The sequence below is a fragment of the Hetaerina americana genome, unplaced genomic scaffold (assembly GCF_022747635.1).
Source record: "Hetaerina americana unplaced genomic scaffold, ioHetAmer1.1.p SCAF_10, whole genome shotgun sequence".
Classification (NCBI taxonomy): domain Eukaryota; kingdom Metazoa; phylum Arthropoda; class Insecta; order Odonata; family Calopterygidae; genus Hetaerina; species Hetaerina americana.
Genome location: NW_027286070.1, coordinates 20332098 through 20355941, shown reverse-complemented (window position 1 = coordinate 20355941; position 23844 = coordinate 20332098). Strand labels below are relative to the sequence as shown.

General features: G+C 34.8%; 2 protein-coding genes across 3 annotated transcripts in view; both read right to left on the bottom strand.

Moving 5' to 3' along the window:
• Positions 1 to 1266: 1266 nt before the first annotated feature.
• On the bottom strand, positions 1267 to 18720 carry senju (UDP-galactose transporter senju). The gene is made up of 6 exons (XM_071598438.1): positions 18439 to 18720; positions 18227 to 18344; positions 17741 to 17787; positions 17470 to 17609; positions 17218 to 17388; positions 1267 to 5127 (listed from the first exon to the last, which is right to left on the bottom strand). Exons 1-6 carry the CDS (start codon positions 18530 to 18532, stop codon positions 4654 to 4656), a joined length of 1044 nt encoding a protein of 347 aa, XP_071454539.1. The 5' UTR covers positions 18533 to 18720; the 3' UTR covers positions 1267 to 4653.
• Positions 18721 to 22074: 3354 nt separating this feature from the next.
• TBC1D23 (TBC1 domain family member 23) overlaps positions 22075 to 23844 on the bottom strand; it is a 34413-nt gene continuing 32643 nt past the window's right edge. For both annotated transcript variants that reach the window (XM_071598436.1, XM_071598437.1), the window contains exons 11-13: positions 23450 to 23585; positions 22985 to 23179; positions 22075 to 22888 (exon numbers count right to left, since the gene is read on the bottom strand). In XM_071598436.1, the coding sequence (XP_071454537.1) occupies positions 22807 to 22888; positions 22985 to 23179; positions 23450 to 23585 (413 nt within the window). In that variant the 3' untranslated portion in view covers positions 22075 to 22806. The remainder of the gene's footprint in view (positions 22889 to 22984; positions 23180 to 23449; positions 23586 to 23844) is intronic.

Genomic DNA, 23844 nt, shown 5'->3' with positions numbered 1-23844 from the left:
AAATTTAACACCTTTAGATACACTTAAGCAGTATGACTCATTAGCATCCTGTATGTATATTTTTAATTGCATTGAAACTCAAACTCTAATTAATAACACAAATCACTGGTTAACAAGTTTCTGTGCCAGCTATCTTTTTTAGCAAAAAATGATGCATTTACAAAGTGCAAATGATTTCATGCAGTGATAGTAAATAAATTTCACCGAAACTCATTGTTTAGTTTGGGGGTCTGAGGAAACAAATACATCCAACCACAAAGTTATTCCTGACTAAAATAATAATACCATTCTGTGGACAACAGTATGAAACACCGCTCATTCTGATTAAAATTCAAGAGAATTAATACTTCCAGTGCTTCAACTATAGCACTTACAGCTACTAAGGTTGGTATCATATGGATGCATCCTAAAATTTTAAATATGGCATTACATGCCTTTGATTTAAGTGTGTCTTCTTGTGGAAGAGGATTTATACAATATGCATTATTGAGGTCTTATTTTTATCCAAATTATATTTATTGGCATACATTTTTTTGCTCATGTAAACCATAGCTGATCTAAAAGTGTAAATACAAGAAATCACATTAACTACCCCTCATTATTTCTGGTATAATTTGAGACGAAAATATCAAAATTTCCTGGTCAAAGCACCCACCAAACTAAATTACCTATACCTCATACAGAGGAGTACCATTTGAAATTTTCACAACCCTATCACAACGCAAAACCTGCACAAAAAAAGTTGAACTGAGTTCTGAATTTATAGTAAGGCCATTCTGCTAGCACAGTTATGCTATGTCAGATCACCATTATAATACGTTGGGTCATTTACAAAAATTACTTAAATCACCCTGTCTGTCACCATTGTGTGATAACTTCAATAGACACCCTTTCCCTTCGTGTACCATTGCAGAGGCAGCGTCAAGGGCACGTGACCAGTGTTTTTGAAAAACTTGAATAAATGGCAACAAGACTCCAGAAAATCATTTGTAACACATAACAAATCACTAAATTTGGCATAAAAATTCAATAAAATGACACACTTTTCAATCCCATTGTGATGATTATACAAGTATCCCATTGTGATGATTGTATTATGACTTTTAGAAGCCATAGTACAATCATCGTAATGATCATCATGACATGATATGATGATCAGAAGAACTCACACCAGTTTACAAAATTGTTCGGCAAAAGAAAATGTTCAAAAGAAATTCTCAATTGAAGATTCCATAGACTTCAATGAACATGATCACAGGAAATTGCATATTAAACACCCCAATGCTTTTCTAATTCAAAACATTTCCACATTTCGAATTAAATGAAAATATGAAAAGTATTTAATAATACAGTATCAAAGCTATTCCGGAATTTCTAATGGAATGCATTGCATCAGTTTCCAACTGGCATATTACTGCTCATGAAATATTAATTTTATATTTGATGCTCAAGCACATTTGTAGCATTATATATCACAGCCCATTAGTTAGAGGGTTCCATTGTAGAAAATAATTTGGAAAATTTCTTTTACTAGGACCATTACCGCCCCCATGCCTATGCTACTACTGTGATTGATTTTCATATCTTTTCTTCTATGTCTATCTTCAAGCAAAAAACTTGAGACTTGCATAAAAGTTTTAAAATGAAGCTTCCCAAATTAGCATGGTATAAAAATCTTCATAAAAATTGGCACTACAGGACCTGGTAAGTAAAATACTGCCAAACAAAAACGCAATGCATGACAAGATTTTAAAAAAGTTTAATTTCAAACGGGATAAAGTAGCTTAAAAATAATACTCAAAAGGCAAGAGATTTGTTTATTCAAAACAATTACTGAATAAAAATTGAATACAAGTAAAGTACACATTTGTACTCAATATTAATAAATGTATGTTACCAACCATGGAACTTATAAAATATAATTCCAGCATTATCTTTTTTGCATTATTTGTGCCATCTGTGCAAATATGCAACAGAAAACATAATAATAATGTACATTTTTTTAATTAGGAACAATTTAAACTATTTCTGAACAACTAGGAGACCTATGAAAAATATTCTTTATTATTCATGTTATACTAGGTATTTTTTTCATGAGTGTGTTAGAAATACACAATTGAAAGAGACTAGGTGAAAAGTGCAGAAGCAAGTAAACTTGTCACTTTCACACGGTAGAGGATAAGCATTGTAATAATAAATATCAACAGAGTTAGTTCATCATTTGATCCACAGTAGGTTTTCATAAAATTCAGGATTTTAGAAAACTTTTAAACCCCTATGTACACATAACTCTACTATAAATTAACTGAATACTGTCCAATCAAGTCATGCATAAGAGTAATATCCTTTTCAAGGATGGAAATACAAAATTAAAAAATTATAACATGCTCCACCTCACACTGTTATAAAGGTAAAAAATATGTATACCAAAATTTTCCTGAGAGGAAAAAATTTACATGGAATGCAAAGCACTACCTTCCATTCAATGACCAACACTTTGTGTCCATTCCAATAGTTTCCATCACCAGAAATAGCAGCTTGACCCATTTTTTTTTAGATTAAAACGAACTACAGAAACACAAGCAATGAGTTTCTCATCTCTGATTTAAGAATGTTTTTAAGCCTGACTTTCATGATGCTTTAAATAAAACTGCTTGATATTATAAATGGAAGCATCTCTTAACCATACAATTGAGGAAAAAGGAGGTGTATCCTAGAGGCTGAAATTAGGATCTCACGAGAGGATGAAATCATGGTACATAATATTGAAAATAATGAACACAACACTTTCTACGCTCTATTCTGACTAATACAGAAACTGAAGAATTTTAATTGTGAAAAAAATTGTCACAGACATATTTCCCCACCAGATTTCCTTCATTATTATAATGTCAAGTGTAGTTGATATATTACTCTAGGCATCTCCCGTCCTTAAATCTGACTTAATATTTGAATATGCCATGAGCCAGTAACTTTTTTTTTTAAACATAAGTCATGGCACACATTAATATTTTATTTCCTTGCTTACTTTAGATTCATCACCAATTAATATTTTACTACCAGTGAACTATTTTTATCAAACTTTACTTTATTTAACTGTTTTTTATTAATGAATTATTTGATTAATGTCACCACTGAACATACTCTGGCATAAATTTATACATCACCGTAAAGTGAGCATTAATTTTGGTTCCCATCATCAGTCTCGCCAAGAAATATTGTGAAGAACCATAAGATTGAAGAGGGGTGGTAAAAAATTCTGCTCTAAAAAGCTAGCTTCATGTGACTAAAAGATGCTCCATAAATAACGATGGAAAACATAAGACTTACTAAAGCATTTATATTACCTTTACATTGGTTACATGGTTTGTTTGGTAAGATATACCTAATGTTATATCTGTGCTTAGAGCATAAAAATACCTGATTTCACTCTTGATAAAAGTCATTAAAAGTAGTCAAAAATGTGTAGTAGAATTCAACATTGCTTACCCCAACAGAATGCAATGGAGCTTTATTAACAAAGGTATCACTTTGAACCAAATAAATCCTCGTAAGTGACTCTTAACCTTCCAATAACATCATTTAATGATTCATAAACATAATGGCCTTTTATAACATTTTCATGATACACTGGACTCATTCAAAAGGCAAAAGAATAACAAATGAGCATATGGACGCTGAAGCTTGGCATTCATGTGAAAAATAATTAATTCTTTTGATGATAAAAATAAAATCTATAAAGGAATGAAATTAAATTTTAACCCATGCAATCAACATTAACAATGGCAAGCAATATGCCTCCTCCTGACCTAGATGCAACGAAAAGGTAACTCTCAAATATGTTTACGAGTGATATTTTTTGCATAGGGTTTTTTCAAACTAAAATCACCATTGGCAGTCAGTAAGCTTATACAATTAAAGCAACGTCACCAATTTAATTTCCAACAAAACACCTACACTTCTTAAAACCAGTCAATTTTTCACCAGGATACATTAAATGGAACCTTTTTAACATTGACTGATTGATTTTAACCTCTTGCGAGAACCATCATGAATTAAAAAATAGCAGTTTATAGTAAAATTCTCTTTCCAAATTTTTTTTTAAAAAACAAACAGCTAAGCACATTAAAACAATAAAATTTTTGAATTACCTCCAAACAAACATGTTCACATTCTTAATGCAAAATTTTCAAGTTACTTAAATACTATAAATTTGCATAAATCCATGGGCCCCTTAAGCTCAAAAGGTGATGACATTTTTCATTTTGCATATGAAAATATCAAATACCTCATCAAAAGTGCATCTCCTGAGAAATAACTTTCTATTTCAGTCTATATTTGCCAAACGGCAAACACAGGACTAGAAAATAACAAGTCATTTTTGAATCAACACCACTGTGATGTGATTTATGCTTAAAGGAAAAATAATTTCAATAGGAAAATTCCCACCTTTGGAACGTTTCAGTCTTTGAGCATTACCAAGGAATAATGCACCAAAGATGTCTCATAGAGGAAGACGCTAGTCCAAATTGTGGTCAACAATATTGACTAGATAAAAACTTGCCATCCACACAATGAAATTGTTTGCCAATTATGTAAAAAAAATGGCAACAGAAGGTCATGTCAATATTACCTGAGAGGATACTCATTCTGCTATACTGATTGTATCAATTTTTCAGTTGATGGATCAGTGCCACTAGACTTGACTTGGTTTACAACAGGGTTTTGGGAATACAAAATCACAGCATAGGATACTATTGTTATGGCCACCACAGTATTAAAATAAATAGGAATCCCAAATATGGCCCAACATATAGCAGCAGTAAACATCAATTCCAAAGCACTTGCAAAAGTTTTCAATATAGAATTCAAATTCTTTAGGAAGAAACTAGTAATGATACCAATAGCGGCATTGTTAATCATTATCAACAGTACTTTGTATTGCATTAATGACTTCAAGGCATCAGTAGAAAATGATTCAACAAAATTACCTTGTATAAGAAGGATTCCAGCATTACATATAATGGAATCAATATACATGAATACATTTTGAAGAAATATGTTTACTTCTGCCTCTCCTTTGAGAAGATATTCGTTGTACACCCCTGCCAAGCAGGAACAAACAGTCTGTAAATAACAAAATACATGAAAGTTGTTTTTAGCAAAACCAACTATAACAAAACCCTGGAATTGATTGTTTTCATAGGTCTTTTGGTGATAACAATCATCACTTTTTATAAATTTCAATATTCCAAAGCAGACAAAAGTTTATGAACAAGATTACACAAAAAATATTCCAAAACATCCAGAGTCTCTGGAAATGAAATAATACTAAGTCACTGTACAAACAAAACAGAATAATTATGGGCTGCAATAGAAAGTCATTACATTAGCAGAATTTAATTGTTAATCTAAATAATAAAAGTTTTCCTGAGCACTTCTTTTTGGTAAGTTCTGACGTTATCACATTTGGTTTTCTCTTTCTGATAAAAAACAATCCTAAAGAATAACCTGAAATCCCATAATTAATAAGTAATTAAGACAACATTCTACCCTTCCCTATCTCCCACTACTATTTGGAAATTTCCTTCTCTGACTCCCACCTCCCCTATGAGCTTCAGTTTCAGGGAATTTGCTCCCTTCCTTTACAAATTTGGGTATGGGCAATACATACAAATAGCTTAATTAAGAAAATTAGTGGAAATATAAAAAAGCTAAATTTAAAGCATGGTGAAAAAATATTATTGTCAAACATGTACTCTAACAAATTTTCCTCCCCATAGTATATTTGTCTTCCCAAGTTCCTTCAGCCATCTGGGAAAGAATCAATATGGTTTTTGCCAGGCTTTGCCTTTTAGTAAAACCAAGCTCAAGTTACAGGAAATGGTTTCCGGTTTGACTTCAAAGAACTGCTTGATTATTGTCCTTAGCAAGTCCACATCAAAATCTTAAATAAGTGACACAACAGTGAAACCTGGGTCTTGAAATAAAGATTTTAATGTCAAATCCGAACATATTTTGAGTTCTTTCAATCAAGCACAAGTACATGTGGACTTTGTTTGATAGTTCCTAAATTTTTGGTTTTGGAACCGGTTTGGATTTCTTCCACTGGAAGTGCTGTTTCTGAGTTAACTCAAAGAGTTAGGACACTTTTTCTCCTGATTTAACCTTTGCATTTAATACTGCATGTAATTCTAGTATTGGCCATTTCTATGTATTCTCCAGGATAACTAAGCCTTTTGAAAGTTAAAGCCAGTATTATGATTCACGTGACAGTTTAGTGGTGAATTAGCATTCCCATGGTGTCTCTCTTCCAGCTAAATTGCGGCTGGATAAAAAAAGGTCATTAGCATTCCCATGGTGTCTCTCTTCCAGCTAAATTGCGGCTGGATAAAAAAAGGTCATTAGAGTTAATTATTTGTTATTGCATGACCAAAACTTCCCCATTAGTCATTTCGATTAGGCATGTCTTCCAATGGAGCTACATGCCAGATGTCTAAGCAACAAGACTTAGTATCATGTGTTGGTGCTGAATCCTAATTAAATAGAATATTCATTATAGTGAGTGCTTATGTGTTATCCTGATAGAATAGGACCTTCAGAGTCACTGGAGTACATTTACTTACTAAAATAAATGTTTTTTGAGCACAGGTAGAGAGCGTTCCATAAGAGCCCAAGTAAAAAGCACCAACTTAATGGGAAAAATATGCACCAAGTAACTCAGGAAGTCCACTTTTTAATCATCCCAGTTAATAAAACATACTTCCGAGTTGCTGAATCGACATTTTCATGGTATCTGGAATAAAGTCACCCTGAGTTCAGAACCACCAAAAGTCACAGACACAAAACAAATAAGTCCCCACTCCCACTGGGTCACAGGCCAAAATTTCTAAATTGAGCCATAATTTAGATTCATATTTTGAGAACTTCTAAGAAACGCTGGGGGCTACCACCGCAGTAACATTCATGGAGTCATCCACTATTGCTCATAACATTGCAACAATATCAAAGTTTAAAAAGATAAGTTGAATGATTTTTACACTTCGAAATGATTGCATTGTTATTTGTAAAGATTTAATTCAAAGGTATTCATTTTTTTCTTGGCACCTTACAGCTGTCTTTTGGCAATTTTCATCAAAAAAATACATTTTTCTCCACCGATATATTTTTTAAATTCGAGATAATAACTAATTTTTCATTGCGATCTGAAAGGGTTGTTTTTCAATTGTATTTAAATAAAACGACGTAATTCATATGCAAAGCCGCTTTTGTATCAAATCGTGGACAAGAATTTTATTAAATAAATGCGCTCGTCGTATTTGCCTACGAAAATGGCCCAAATGAAATCGGCTAAAACGCATGAATTCCTACGAACGTTGACAGAATTTTTGTGGCTATATAATAGATGTAATGCTATATATTAGAAGTAATATTTTAATACGTACAATAGTTATAAGTGACCATGAAATATAGTTGTTTCAAATGTAAGCTGATCGTGGCTCACAAAGAGTCTAACTATCACTTGCTTCACGGCTCAAAACACGGCCTTTTTTCGCGACGTCACGTAGACGGAATGTTTCGACCGGCACGTACGAAGACCTTCAATTACAGTTATTAAGATTTATCCTCTCCTTTCGGCGCCGAATACCTAACCCATAATGCCATACTCCTTTCCTTCTGCCGGAGAAAGGAGCACGCGGTCTGAGAGTCCCGTCCTCCTTTTGTGGATATTTTCCATTTTACCCGCACTAAAAACCAAGTTTCCACCAGGTTTGATTCATTCTACCAGCTTAAATAGCTGTATAAGCACAGCCTACTTGTACACTGTGGAATAGGCTGAGAGGAAGAATTTTCAAAATAAAATGCTGGGACAAACGATACTATACAAAATATTTCTTCATGATAAACGATATTTTTTTCAAAATGACCTTATGGAAGAAGGCATGGCACTTAGAAAAAGCTTTCGACCGCGTGAAATCTACAATCGAAGCGGGATCCGAACCTGCGTTATTCGGGTTGACCGTACATGCATGCCACGCATAGGCTAAAACATTTTTTAAGCTACCTTAAATAGTTAATATTCAGTAACTTCACCACCAGGCTAACCAGTTCAGGGCCTAAGTCACTTTCTTGCTATACATTCAATTTCTTTTGCGATTACTTTACTCTGCTAAACGTCCTGCGCATGGTTGCCAAAACCGGCTCATATAACTTAAAAGGCTTAATCGATTTTAGGCATTCAGTGACACGGATTGGAACTCGAGACCAAGAGATACGCACAACGCGTATAAGTATTATCATAAAACGTCTTACCGTGCAAATGATAACGTTGGAAGCGATTCGGGTGTAAAAGAAATCAGTAATGCTTTCTACCTCTCTAAACTTAATATTTACCAGACAAATGGACACGCTAATTGAATAATCTTCCGGTGACAATAGTCGGAAGTAATTTAGTCACTCGTACAACAATAAATTGCAAAACTTTTTCTTTCACTCTTATACTGCGAGTAAATGAGTTGATTGTCACCGATTGAACATTTCCTGTGTCTTGGAATACTTCGAACAGTTTTCTTTCAAAAAATTCTAACCAAATCGCGAAGAGAACAAAACATGTTCAGGTAAAAATTAAAATTTTCGAAGTTAATGAGCGCTCAATTTCACTCTTGAGGAAAGCTCTGAAGTCTCATGCGGGTTAGAAAAAGCAAATACAAGTAAAATGACCATTAAAAATTATATGTTCGTGCATATACACTTCGAGGCCAACCAAATATCGAACCTTTGGATAACTTATTTTGGTTTAGTACAACGAAGTAACACACATGGGATGGACTGAAAATGTTTCATGCGTAGAAATTTTCACAACGCTCGAACTTGCCAATGACTATCACAATGCTAGGAGCATGACGTGAGCAAACTAATCAAGTCGATCAACTCTTATTAAACCTCAACCACCTGGGGAGAGAAATCTTCACAGTATCTAGAAAGCCAATATTCTCGAAATAAAGCATAAATAACTTGAAGGTCGACGTACAGAAACGAAGTCGAAAACTTACGCTAACAGTTAGTCACTAACGGATACGTGCGACAAGAAGTTCAGCTTTTGTTCTATGGCAAAAGAGCGAATTCAACTCCAACACGATGTTGTTTATCACCGCGACAATTTGTTTTTCATTTCAAACACCTAATCCTCTGACGAGCCCAGAGAAATGTTCCTCTCAGACTATGTAAACAGTCTCCTCCTTGTCCTCACAGCTGAGCAAACTATGCCACCAACCAAGCAAACCCGTAGTGTTGCCACACGTCAAAGTATATCAAGACAATTTACAAATGCACCTCGCTACAGAGAACTGGCCTTTTTTCAGGTTGTCACGTATTTAGCATCCAATCACGGTCTGATCTGTAAACTTCACCCCGATTATTTTTTTAAAGGTTGCAAAGTACCTTCAAGTTAATCCATTCACCACAAAGTTATTTCGTATTATTAAAATTTATTATAGTTCTCTATCACTTTCCTCATCTCAAGGGCCTGGGTTGGAACCACGGCGGTGGCCGGATTCATCAGTGGTATACCGATTTGTGCTTGGGGTTCAATAAGAGGTTACACATGTGAGCAGCGCTGCATGTGGAGTAACTATAAACTCAGAAATAAAAGGAGAGGTTATACGAATGGGAGCAAACTGCCAGCCACTATTTCACATCAATCTGTTAGAAGTTGAATGGCATATCGTGAAACCTGATTGACACAAATATATACAATTGAATCATAAAGGACGCCGATACGAGGAATAAAAAATGTTCAATACGAAATGCCAACGAAATAGTGCTTCTAAAAATTAGCAACACTTCGATTATGTTCATTGGGTGAGAAGTAGAAAAATTTGGTTGGACTAAGCGGAGACAGACGACAGCCATTAATATAACCTGAGAGCATAGTTTAGCAAGGATTAAACTGCTAAGAATTTAGTGTAAAAAATATCGGTTATGGATCTGGAGAATATTGAGGAATGGAAAAAACTTTCAAGGTATCTCAGCAGAATTCCAATGAAAGCACTTAGGACTTGACAAAGAAAACTTTAGTTGAAGAATTAAGGAAATACAATAGGAACGGCCTAATAATGCTACCACTGGTAACTTTTACAGTCCTCTCAGAAAAAAAATCAAAGCCCCACCAGCCATAGAGATATTCAAGTAAATTGGAAGCAATAACATTTTTTGAAGACAGTAAGAACGTATTCAGAGCTATATCGTTATGCGGTCGAAAGGATCATGAAAATTAGATCAGAGATAGAGATTGTATAATGAACCGTATATGCTTCATATGTCATTTTTTCACAAACAATAAAGGTCAACAGAGGTCTTCATTAAGTACGAGCAGGCTCTTTTCCATAATAACTTCACGTCGCCGTATAAATAAATGCCGTGCTTTTCGTGTGTTCCACGAAAATGCACCGATTATTTAAAATGACGTTTATCAAATAGCGATCAGTATATTTATAAAAAATGTGACTACATTATACTTGTATCCTGATGTTTCGAAGGGCGCAGAGAACCCCGGGAGGGGAATGGAAAAGTTTACCGTGTTTAAAACAAAGATGAAACCTTCGTCTACGCTAATCCGTAATGTATATTGGTACTGTTTAACAAGGCATTAATGCTGGTCATATTAAAGCTCATGACATTATGCACTCTGTGCTAATATTGCAACGGAAAAATGTCTTTCTTTCCGAATCCCCGCGACCCTATACTTTAAACTGAAGAGTACTCGCTACTCCTCTTCCGTCCCAAGTTTCGAAACTCAGCTAAGTTAAGAGCTAATACGTTTGGTGTATTGTTAAGTTTGGTGTAAGAGTTTGTGTTCTTGGAAGAGTCACCTCTGGGAATTTTCGCTTCTGGGTATCTCCTAGGTCAGTGGAACGGTAGCGCTGCTAATGTAATCGCTATTGGACGCGAAGTAGTAGGAGTACCGACATTAACGCTTTTACGATAATTCTAAAAGTATCACCCACTTAAATTATAAAAATGCACGTTATTCATTTATCTTCTTTCTATACGATGTCTCCGACGTTGGCAGATGAACCCAACGAAAATAATTGTCCACAATGCTTCCAAAAATATTAGGCTATCAACCTACTGAGCTATGTAACTTTCCCCTATCGTTGAATCACCCTTTCCATCGCCCATGGTAATACTACCAATAAGATTTTAATTTCTACGTTTTCCCTAGAATAAGGCACACTCCTCAATAAATCAATATAATATTCAGGCCGGTCGGGTTAATGACTCGTATTTCCCGTTTTTTTCACACGACTGCCGTGAAAGTTGCCGAACGGAAATATTTTATAAAATAAAATCATCTCGACCACTTTAATAATATTATGAGAGACCTCCTGTCCCTAAACTCCTATCGTCTGCTTAAAATTTATTATAGGTAATCTACCGGTTAGGGTAGGTTTTGGATGGGCACAACAACCAAATAATTCTGTTTCTCCAAACAATACACAACCCAACATCCTTCTGTACAGCAAACCCCTCTTCATCTCCGTATACTTCCCTCCTCTCTTCATTCCATCCAACATCCCTAGCCTGTATTCCTGCCTCGTTTGGCTAACCCTCTCCCCCCCTGACTCTCCTCTATCACAGTCTTCAACATCCCACTGCCAATCAATTTGCTTTGCATCCTATTTTTTACGCTAGGTTTAAAATATAAACAAATAATCAAATAAACAACGTAAATAGAAATTGCTTCCGTTACTTTTTTTTTCTTTTTACTTACACAGCCCACTGCATTGCCACTACAAGTGCAACTGTTGAATACACAAAAGTGTGATTGCCAATTTACATTATTCGACATAAACAGAATGTAATAAGAAAGAACGAAATGAAGGAGGTGTGTGGAAAACAAAGCCGTTGCAATTAAAATTTTAAAAATATCCATTAAAGAATACCACAAACTTTGGAAACAAAAGATTAAGCACAGGCAAGGAAGGAAAATGTTATGGAGGTCAGTTCTTTCCTAGATGATTGCAGTTGGGCACTGCAGATGTTCGCTAACGATATGCCAAGGGAAAGAAATCGTTTTAACCTGCCTGGATCATTTTATGGCGCTTAAACCAGTTTATGACTATCTGCGATAAATAGAAGAAAGAATCGGCTGTTAAATTACATCATTCTTCAGCATCCGCAAAAGCAGCTAGAATTGATGCAAAGTCGTAAATTACGTCATCATTTGGAACAATAATGCTAAAATAGATGCTATAAAAGAAGATGGTAAGTTGTCGTGCGCCCAGGACCAAACCTAGCTGTAGTTTTTTCACGCCCAATTTCCACATATTCCGAGAGCCGAGTGGGACAAACAGATTACACAATGCAATTCCCTCTTCTCCCAGGGAGGTCAAAAATAAGTATTTAATTAAGTCTACACTTTATATCTCGGAATTCTGATAGTAACAGATGGTGTTCAAACCGGTCTTTTACTGATTCGATTGCATCGAATCTGCTGAGGAGCCCACTGTCTTGTTATTATCAGCATTGGCTAGTAAACTTGGTTAAAATCCTCATATTTATATGGAAGTATTTCTCGCCGAAGATCATCGATTAAAATGCCCGTTAACTTCACTATCCTCCTAAAAAATTTTCGAAAAATTTCAGTTTGCCGACGAACGAAAAGACGTAGCGCTATTTTTATTACGGTGTGTAATCACACCCTATCGGTGGCTTGCAAGTTCCTATGCACATATTATCCAATCACGGGGCTCACGCGTCACCCATCTTCGCCCCTTTGGCCCAGGAGTATTCTTTTCCGCACCTCATCAATTTTACCTGGCGTGTCCTAAAAAAGTCCTTCTTCCCCTCGCACTTCTCTTCTTATCTAACATTCCCTCTTCGGCCAGTCTTGAAAACCGTATTTTCTCTCAAAATCACCAACAATCCACTTTTTCTGCCTCCAAGTATCTCGCCCGGCTTTAGTTGCTTTTCAAACCCATCCTAGAATCCTTCGTTCACCTCCCTCACTCTATCCAGTCAACCTTTTCCATCCACACACTAAATTACGCTCATCGTCTTTCCTCAAATTCTAAGTTCGTTACACCCTACATGGACTTCCAATATTTTATTCTGTAACTTCCCGTAGTCTTCGAATCTTTCCTCATACCGAACGCTTCTTTAATTTCCATTGTACTCCCCGATTATACCAGATTCTTCCTGAAAACCTCTCCCCGGCCGCCCCCTACCATCTTCCCGTCAACGCTCAGCCACTTCCATTCCTGGAACCCTCCCTGTCCTCAACAGTCACGTTCTCGACCCCCAAATCCTCTTGCAAATGATGAATACGGAGGGAGTTGCTTGAATTTGCGCTTGATTATGGATAGGCAAACGGATAAAAATCCTTTGATTAGTTTTTGCAAATGCTTTTGAATGAGTCACCTTAAATTCGCGTTAACATCGTTTCCCAATTATTCTTGTATGTGAGCAAACATGCATAAACCTAACTACCGCGATGAACAACATTGCGCTGTCTCGGAATCAGTTTCTAAAACCAATCATTTTATTCATTACAAGCGTGATATATCAAAAATGTTTCATATCTAAATCAGGGCATCACACAGCGTTTATTGGAGCCTCCAATTCCTTTCAGGATAGTATTTATTTTCCTTGAGCTGTACATTCTTCCCTAATACGAGTACAAGCGAGAGTACAATCCCGAAACTACACACATTGTAGTATAGTAGTTCTACTGCTCACAACGACCCACGTTTCAAACAGAAATTGTTGCCAACCGTGATAATCTGACAGCATAATTTCTTCGTCTTCGCCATAGAGACTGGGAGATATATACCTTGATAGGTTCCTAGCTAGTTCACCGTATGGACGCGAAAGGAATAATCTACGCAAGAAAATGGCAGAATCAACGATTATGAAAATGAAGCTCTCCCCCACAGTTAAAAGAAACAAATAAGTGAATGTTCCGGGTGGTTAAGAATTCCTGAGGAAAATTAGATAAGAAACCCGTCTGAAAGTAATTTTCTTTTAAGCTTGCTAGCCACGCTCTAAGCTTGAGATAAGAGTACGTAAACATCATCTGAGACGCAGGAAATCCAAGGACAATAGGCTTTCGGAGAAACGAAGAATTTTCTGCTATCATCTTTTTCCAAACCTCACGTAATTGTTTATGGAACAAAAATGAAAATGTAAGCTTTTAAATGGAAACAAATATTCTTGGGCCTTCCCATGATTGACCATACGTATTAAACCTGGTTAACCATTTCAAAAGTCAAATAAATAATTACGAGAATTCTTTTTCTTTAATAACTTGGCGTAAAAGAACAATTTCACGGTGCAGAAAAATCAAATAATTAATTATTCCTTAACAACTAGATAAGTAAATTCTGTAGTAATAATGACAATCGATCAGTATCATTCACGTAATTATGGTACCTTTATATTACGGGACGAAATACAGAAAAATTATTCTAGCGTGACAGGACATGCTTTTGGCATACACCCAGGGGAATCACTCTGTTGCCTACGTGCAAGGATGATGTATTCGTGAATCAACAAATATGAACAAATCTTAATTGGTTAAAATTGACAAATGTTAAAAAGTAATTAAAAAGACCAGAGTATGGCCTAATTCAATCGGAATACCTTCAATTGTGTTAATATTTAAAATTTGCAACCGAATCATCAAACATCAGTCCAAAGATTCCTTGATGTAGTACCTGATTTAGCATTAACTCCCTCAGTAATGCTAGTTTGCTGTGAAATGCCATAGCTAAAACTTCAAGCAAAATCTATCATGCGGCATTAACTTCTGCATTACATAGGTAGTGTTCACAATATGACTGCTTATTTCCAGTGCTTACATGCTTAGGAACGAATTTTGGACTAAACACTAAACTCCTATTTGTGATTATTTTGTTCTAAATTTTTCTAATAAAGACATAGCTTTCAACATAATACGCAGAATTGGTTTGTGAACAAAAAATAAAAAGAGTTGAGCACAATTCTTAACACAGATATATTATCATCTCTCGTTTACCTTTATGTGCACTGCAAAAAAAAATCCTAATTCACTTAAATTTCTAAGGTTTGTATCTAGATAATGTCCATAGAATGAATACTGTCAGGCAGACTATGGATAAAGGTTGATTTTCTTTGTTCCCTATGAATATTTCTGTTCTGTTTACACTGTTCACTAAATAGACATCATTAAAATCTATCTGGGTGAAGGTAATGTAACACTGAAAGGTGGAAAAGAAAAGAGGAAGAAGGAGACAATGATAATGTATATTATCTAACACTCGAAAGAACACCTTCTGATATCAGATGAAGACTAATAGCAAGTTTCTTGAAGCATACATACGTGTTATGAGAGTAGGTGAAAGCAAACATGTCTCGAATGACAAAAGGTAAGTTTTACTCACGTCAGGAGTTGTAAGGGCAAAACTAATTCTGGACTGAGAGCTAATGCAAAAAGATTTGAGTGGCACTATTGTGCAACATCTTATATCGGTTCTTTCAGCTCAAGCAACTAGGGTACATGGCAGAAAACATAATATGCACATCTTTCACTATTAAAGAAATACCTATTAAATATTTAGATGTACATTATATGAAAGCATGGTATTGGTATGAAGTGGGGACTACCCTACCCTCAATGGTAGAAAAATTACCCTAACCAGTAGAATACCAATAATAATAACAGCGGGGACAAGAAAACATGAGAGACAGTTTCAGATATTACATAGTGGATTTCTTTCCTCTCAAAAGGATTAAAAGAAAAAATATCAATTAAAAGAGTACAGTGAAGATGCACAATGCTTGATGGCATACAATATTTACCTTCATTTCAGAGGGGTACACACAAAAGAAAAATTTTAACAATCCAAATGAATCCATGAGAAACATTAAAGTAAATTTTTTTAAACGAATAATACCACTCAGTAAAAAGAGCACACACCGTTTTGTTATGATCACATGCAATTAAACATGATCAAGTTCATTTAATATATCCCTAACACCTCTTTTGACATCACATAAGTGAGCAACATGATATTCACGTCACATAATAGCAATGGGCTTAATAATAATAATTCCAACTACAAGTCTTCAATTGAATAATAAATACTATATAAGTAAATTGGTGCCTAAATAGGTAGCATTGACCATCAGGGGTAAAAATAACATTCTTTATTAAACGTAAAACCGTGGAGTTCAAACCTTCATATAATAAACGTGGGTGATTATTTGAACCATCATATTGGAAAAAAACGTTGTCTTATATGCCGTCAAATACAGTACATGTTTACATGATGGTATTCTCAAAATAGAGATGAACAATTAGATTAAAAGTGGAAATTGAGGCATTACTTTCTTTCAAAAATTTTAAGATGAGAAAATAGCTAAGCATCCTGAAACAAGTCTACATGTATCATCATCCATGCATTACGGACAGAGACATTTTTAAAGACATTGCACGTCTTGATAAACTATACATTTGTCCAATAAAAAATATGAAACATTAATAGTGCCATCAACTAAATATAAGTAAAAAACTTGGAAAAAAAGCTAACAAAGTATACCCAAGCTGCTAAATCATTCTTTATGCTTGATTATACCAACTAACCACAGTAATCAACACTAAGTTCAGTCACGTAGGTAAGGGCATACCTCACCTCATACTAATCCCTAGCACACAAAATTTACACATTTTCTGGGTTCGTATGTTGACTGAAATTTTCCAGGAAGACCTGGTGCCCAAAATATCACTCAGGAGGGTGAATTTCGGATGGTGCCCAGGCATTGATTGGATTTAAAGCCAGTCCCTCCTCGTCAATAATCCAGCACCCTACTACCCACTAGGTTGCCATGCTCCCAGTTTAAGAATACTATTTCTTAATGATTCTCCTGAATGAAAAAGCTCATTTATCCTATCCAGTAGAGCATTATGCATCATAAATTTATTAACTGTATTAAGAACATTGATATTTAAAATTATAGCATGGAGTATTGACAAACAGCTGTAATTTTGAATTAATAAATACTATATAGTATGTCCCAATTATCACATTTCATCACCTCCCTTTTTTTAACTCTACCGAAATTATTCTTATACATACTATGTCCCATGTATAATCATTGCCCCAAAAGATTAATTTTATTCAAACTAATTAGTAGTGTGCTACAATGCGTAATTAAGATAATTGAAAAATTGCTCACCTGCACAAATATAAGAAAGGCATTGATGTTCAAATAAAAGTTAGAAAATGGTGAAGGGGTTTTTTCACTACTGGAAAACAATGAAAAATCAACTTGTTTTATCATGCATCCTGCAGTGAGGAGTATCAATGATACCCATTGCTTTCCGCTCAATTTCCTCTTGAAAATTAACTGAAAGAAATTACCATTCAATTATCAAAACTCGGTTGACTGAATAATATCGAGTTATACCACCGTAATTGTAGGCCTTACCTGATATACAACTCCAGTAACTACAACTCTAAACTGAAGTAATAAATAATAAGAGGTAGGGTCGAAGGCCGCCAAGTTTACAAAGGCAAGGTTATTGTACAGACAATATAGCAGGGCAGGAACAAAGTATAACATAAGTACTGAAATTATAAAAGTTTGATAATAGATTTATATCAATTTTAAACAGTATATAGCTATAGTGACAGTAAAATGTTCATTCCATGAGATAACATGAGCCACCAGTAAAACGAGTAATATTGGCAATACATACCCTTTAAATTGGATTTAACTTCATAAATCAGCGATGTGAATGGTAAACTGGCAAAAGAGTTACATTGAAATTAACCGTCAAATGAAAAATTTTCTTTAATCTTAAAATTCAATTGGCAATGGTTATTTTTCTTGGTACATTTCTTCAATCAAACATCTCTGTTATTTCATATGCACCGGGAATGACTTTAATAAACATAAATGAAATGGAAGCGAACATATGCTTTATTATTCACTTGATGTTATGTGCGTTCACAACGAGATGACTGAAAAAATATTTCAGATTCTGTAAAATGTAAGTAAAAACATTGTTCACCACTCTTACTACTAAATGTCAATCAAAGGCTACGAAGTATTTATCTTTGGGAAAGAATGCTAATAGCCAGTAATAGCACCAGAAATCTAGTTATATGAAGCCAAACAGCCACCATAAATTAATATGAAAATAATAATGGAATGTATGAATGAAAAACTTGATCACACTTACTCTTTGCAATACAGTGCCGAGGAGACAACTAATTTCAGTACTTCCGTCATTAAAACAACTGTTACTGTGTTATAATTATAAGCGCTATTTTGTTCTTGAGATCCTTTAACCAATACACCTGTTACGAACATACAATTTATATTTAAAGCCTGCACCTCAGTAGAAGACGATATTGTGCCAGCAAGGACAATATATTACGTATAATATCTCACCTTGGTTTATAAATAGTGCCATGTAAGATACAAAAACCACAACACTGCATTTTGTAGGAAACAATTCCTTCCAGTTTATACTTGATCCCAACATTTTACTATACCTTAGCTAACAAAAATGTTGCATTCACACAAATTCCTCGATGAACTGAGTCACTGTTTATATAAAGACGTCTTTAAAAAATTAAAATGACCACTAAGCATTGCTGTGGATTTTCTTCAGGCTCTTGAGGAACAAATATTATCAGCCGCCCTTATCTCATTTCACACAAGCGCTTTTAAGTTACATTACAGAGAACAAAAGAGAGTAAGAGTGCGTTGCGACATCTCAGAGAAACCATGACAACAGCGAGATGCCAGTGTCTAACAGTTTTCACAAACCAATACCTAATACAAAATAAAAGTCCATTAATGGTAGTTAAATTAAATATTTTCTTTCCCTCAGTCTAACAAGTAATGCCATGACTCTTTTCTTGAAAAAGTAGTTTTGTACGAACATTCTGTACGCATTCCGATGCCAGTTTAACCACACACGTAGAAATTTTTCTGCGGATTTGCCTTATGTTTAAGTCTTCAGGAATTGGGAAAAGTATCCCGATACGCTTCCCTATTAACATTGTATAATTATAAAAGGCAAAATGTTTATTTCTTTTAAATTTCACTATTTTATACGTTATTACAGTTTTTAAATGCTGCACTCATTTTCAATCGATAAACCTATTTTAAGACCATTAGAATGGAAGGCGCGGGGGCGGTCATTCCCCCTGGCAGATTTTCTCATGGTGGCGCCTTTTCAATTTTTTTTATATTTGTTCGTTACGCAAAACTGCTGAAATTCGCCCAATACCTTTGCCGCATCCATCCGTCGGCAAGAATCCGACTCCTATGGTGGCAAGATATTTCAGCCAATTAATAATTAGCAGGAAAAAATCCTGCATCTTATTTGATTTCATTCGCCGGTTCAAATTCTAGTTTGCCCAAGCAAAGATCCGCAGCACTATGTGGATCATGAATGATTAAGAGCAAAAAACGGAAATCAAGCGGAGAGGAGTACTTTCATGTATCCTTAGGTGATCATTTGATCTACATTTTGCTATATTTCTACTGGGACCATTGAAATAATCCTATCCAACGGCACTCTACCAAAGCCAATCAATCCCTACTTGATTTTTTTAGACGATTTGATTGAAAAAATGCGGTAAATTTTATGAGTATGGAATAAAGTTTTATCGCGATAGTCCAGGGGTACAGCGTTGGTCTACTAACCGGAGGGCCTGGATTCGATTCCCGGCCAGGCCTCTCTGGGCACCTGCAGTTCCACAACTCCCTCCATTACTTCTTGTTCGCCATATCTCACCGTTTTGTAAGTTGCACTGTCTATTAAAGTTTTCAATTTTCCCATAGCCTGATGGTCACCTTATCACTGACAAACACCGGAAAATTCTTATTTTGCACTACCAGCTTATACTGGCAAATTCATGTGGAATTTATTTGGCATGTAAGGTTTCAATTTTTTTTCTCTTCCATTGTTGACCCTCTAATGCCATTTGATTGACTGCATGGTATAACAGCTAATCCATATATGGAGATAAAATGTGGATATTCATAGAATCCTGAAGGTGGGTATTATACATTTTTTAAAAGTCAGTTAGTTACTGCATATGGTAAACTAAAGAAGTTCAGTAGCCTTACTGAACCTGGCTAATGGCAGTAGCTTCACTGAATCTGGTGGATTACGGCAGAATTCAGCAGCTCTAATGAACCTGAATGGCTACATAGTGAACAGAAACTGAACAGAACCCAGGAGGATGTTCCAAAAAGCAGGTTGGTTACTGAAATTGGTAGGCAAAATTTCCAGTGGGGCTAATACCATTTGAAACTTCTGTGAGCAGAGAATGGGTATCTAAAATGTAGAAAAGGATGCCTGAAATTTGTTTGGACATGATCATTATCAGCTTAATTCTCACCATAGAAGAAATTAGGCATCAATAATATATTTTTTTAATTTAAAAACCTGCTCACTAGGGTATTCATTGGATTATCTTGAGAGTAACTTTTGATTATGCAAATACCATTTCAACCTGATCATTGACTTTGGATATTCATCATGAAAAGGAAAACCACACTTATAACTCCACCAGGGCATGGTTAAAAATCCACAATAATATAGTTTTACGCCAATTTATATGCATTAAGTTGTGCCAAGAGGGCATTATGTCCATACGATTTTATGGGGCAATATATGAGGATATTAGGCATCAATAAAACATGAGATTTGAGATGTTCATGTTATTGTTTCAAGGTGTTTTGACAGTGGTGCCACTGATTTCTAAGCCACTTGACACTCAATGCACATGTGTCTGTTAATAATAATGCTTACTAAATAGTAGCTGGCAACTCTAGGTCAAATTTCATAAGAAAACTAGACCTGATGCTGCAGTCCAGCAGAAATACTAGGATTTTCAGTATTAACTAATTTGAACTCTATATCTGATTTATATTGAGACTTCTAAGGAACCTCTTATTCTCACAGCTTTACAAAGGCTTCTGTTTGTTTTCTCCTTATTTTTTCTGATGTCACCTTTTTGATTACATAGGGAAATCTAAGGAGTCTATATTTATGTCCTATTACCAGTTCCTACAAACCTATCCAATAAAATATGACAATAAAGGATGACAGTTGTCATAAAGGAATAAAATATTTGACAGGGAAAAGTATTTCATGCTATCTCATAACTTTGTCTATCCATCATATGTCTTTCCTACTTGTCAACAAAAGTTCCTCCCTGACTTAGGTAATCAGAAAAGCCATTTTGCACAATTTGCATTAATATTGTTCACTCACACCAATATCTACAGACAAGATTTCTGGCCACTTTAAGTAGTTGCACTATTTGTATATTTACTCACTAACAAAAATCCCATTTTGTCTATCATGACTGTAAACATGTACACCCTTCCATACTTCATATGTTCACAAAAAGGACGTGGTAAATATGATTTTGTAACTCATGAGAACATCCTTAACTGTTTTTCTAATAATTAGTACGCATTAAATTTCTAAAATTCATCAACACAGCAGGTACAGCCGATGTTCATGGGTTTGTACCAAACACTTATGTAACTATGAGCATCTATTCTTTTATGTATCTTAACTGAGCCTGTGTCTTTGCTCCTCATTGACGTGCCTTATATCATGTACATACTTCACCCACCTGGTATTTTTGTATTGTGATCTCTGGGCAAATAAAAGGTAATAATAATAATAATTAATATTAACAACAATGAAGTCACAACCTAGTTTCCATCTCTCCGTAAACTGAGACAATTAAACAATGAATGTCAATACTAATAGCTATGTGCTAGCAACTGGCTGGCACTGGCATAGGGCTGAGCCTACAGAAATATGTTGAATCATCAACCTTCGAGTTGAGACTAGCATGCATACATAACTATGCTGTTATTCTTCTTTCGTTAGTCAGTACAACTTACTTGAAATATACTATGTGTTAATCTCTCTAACAAGGGAGAGCAGCAACATGATAGTATTGATCAATTCTATATTTGATAACAGCAGTCAACAGTTGGATAAGTGTAGTCTGGAAGGACATGTGAGCAAAAATGCAGGGCTTGTTCTTGGGTTCTTTTTATTCTATAATTCATAAGAATGAATATTAACTTCACATATCTTAATGATCCACAAACAGTAGGTACACGAAATTGTCAAGATACAATTTAGAGATTCAAAAAGAACAATTTTGGAATGTTTCTCCAGAGGGTAAGGCATTTAATTTGTAATGCCAAGTCATTGTTAAATAATTTGTAAATTCATTCTGCTTACAGCTCTAAGTTGCTGAACTCAAAATAATCTACATTTTAAACACTGCTCTACATCTGCTAATAATTCTTCTCTGGAAGCAAGAAATAAGTTGTGTAATTCAACCAAAATAATGGCACCTAACTTTTTTTCATAGTTCAAAAAGTCTTAATAAATACATATATACACACATGAAATGATTATTTTACAAAAATCGAAACAGTACCCAGTATTCACAACCATATATACAAATGGCTCAATTGTTCTTTCACACAAATTTTAAACAGGGATTATTCATAATTGTTCACAACTTATCATCATATACCCACATTCTTCATGGCACAATTAAAACACAATAGTTAACAACTATTAAAATAGAAGTGTACTTATACAAACAATACTTTCATCAAGACCTGCAGGAAAAACAAAACAATGGTGAACTCCACACTGATAGTTGTGCATACTTGAGACAGTGGGTCAAATATAAACTTTATTTCAAATGATCAACCAAGTTTTAAGTGATGACACCATAACAAAACTTTTTATTAACTTCAACTTTTGGTTTCTTTGAGGCTTTCCAATATTAAAGTTGTTACTAGCTTTGTTGCCTCTGCTGCTTCAGGAATAAATATTCTGAAAGGAATGAAAGTAAAGCACAGTTCAATGAAAATCATTAACACAATTGCAAATACCTATACAAACCTTATGCTGCAAAAGTCAAAACCTTACCTGTCCATATCCATTACATTTAACTCATCTCCCTCACGGGTACCATAGTTGAACGTAATGACCTTTGGGTTTTTTTTCCTTGAAGTGATCTTCACAATTGCAGAAAGGGGCCTTTTCACAACAACATGTGCATAACCTTCCCTAGATGGGATTTCTCTTAGAAGAAATATATGACTTTCTGAGACAAGTAAGTAGCTGGAATTAAGATATAATCTGTTTCATTCATTTTGTACTTCAAAAACTGATATCATGATGTTCAAACAATATGTACTGCACACATTACAAGAGAATACTTTCAAATTTTCAAAATCACAATGTAATTTTCATTCACCAAATAATACCTCCATAGGTATACATTTAAAACATATCTAATATTTGACACTAATTACCTTACACAAAAAACAGGGAAAGTAAAATTAGTTCACAAAAAAAAAAAAGTCATTTAAAATTGATATATCTACCTACCTGTCATACATGCGCTTGTTAAGCTTTACTTCTTTGCATCGAAATGACTCAACAATTTCTGGTTTTTTAAGCCATGCTTGTATTGATGTCACCTCTTGCCTCTCATCTTCCTCTGGGCTTTCAGTATTGGATCCATCTGAAAAAATACAAATTTACCTAATTTAGAATAAAAAATATTTGCATATCATGACCAGGAGTAATTTTCATTGCTGGCAAAGTCAACATTTTATGTTTCTTTCTTATTCAAAATCTTTTCCGCTTGCATATTGTTAGATGGGCAAAATGTTAATCAATGGCAATAAAGCAAAACGCAGCACTAATCACAATAGAGTAAAAACACATAGCCTCCATTGACTATTCATTGCTCAATAAAACCTCACCAAAATAAACATAAC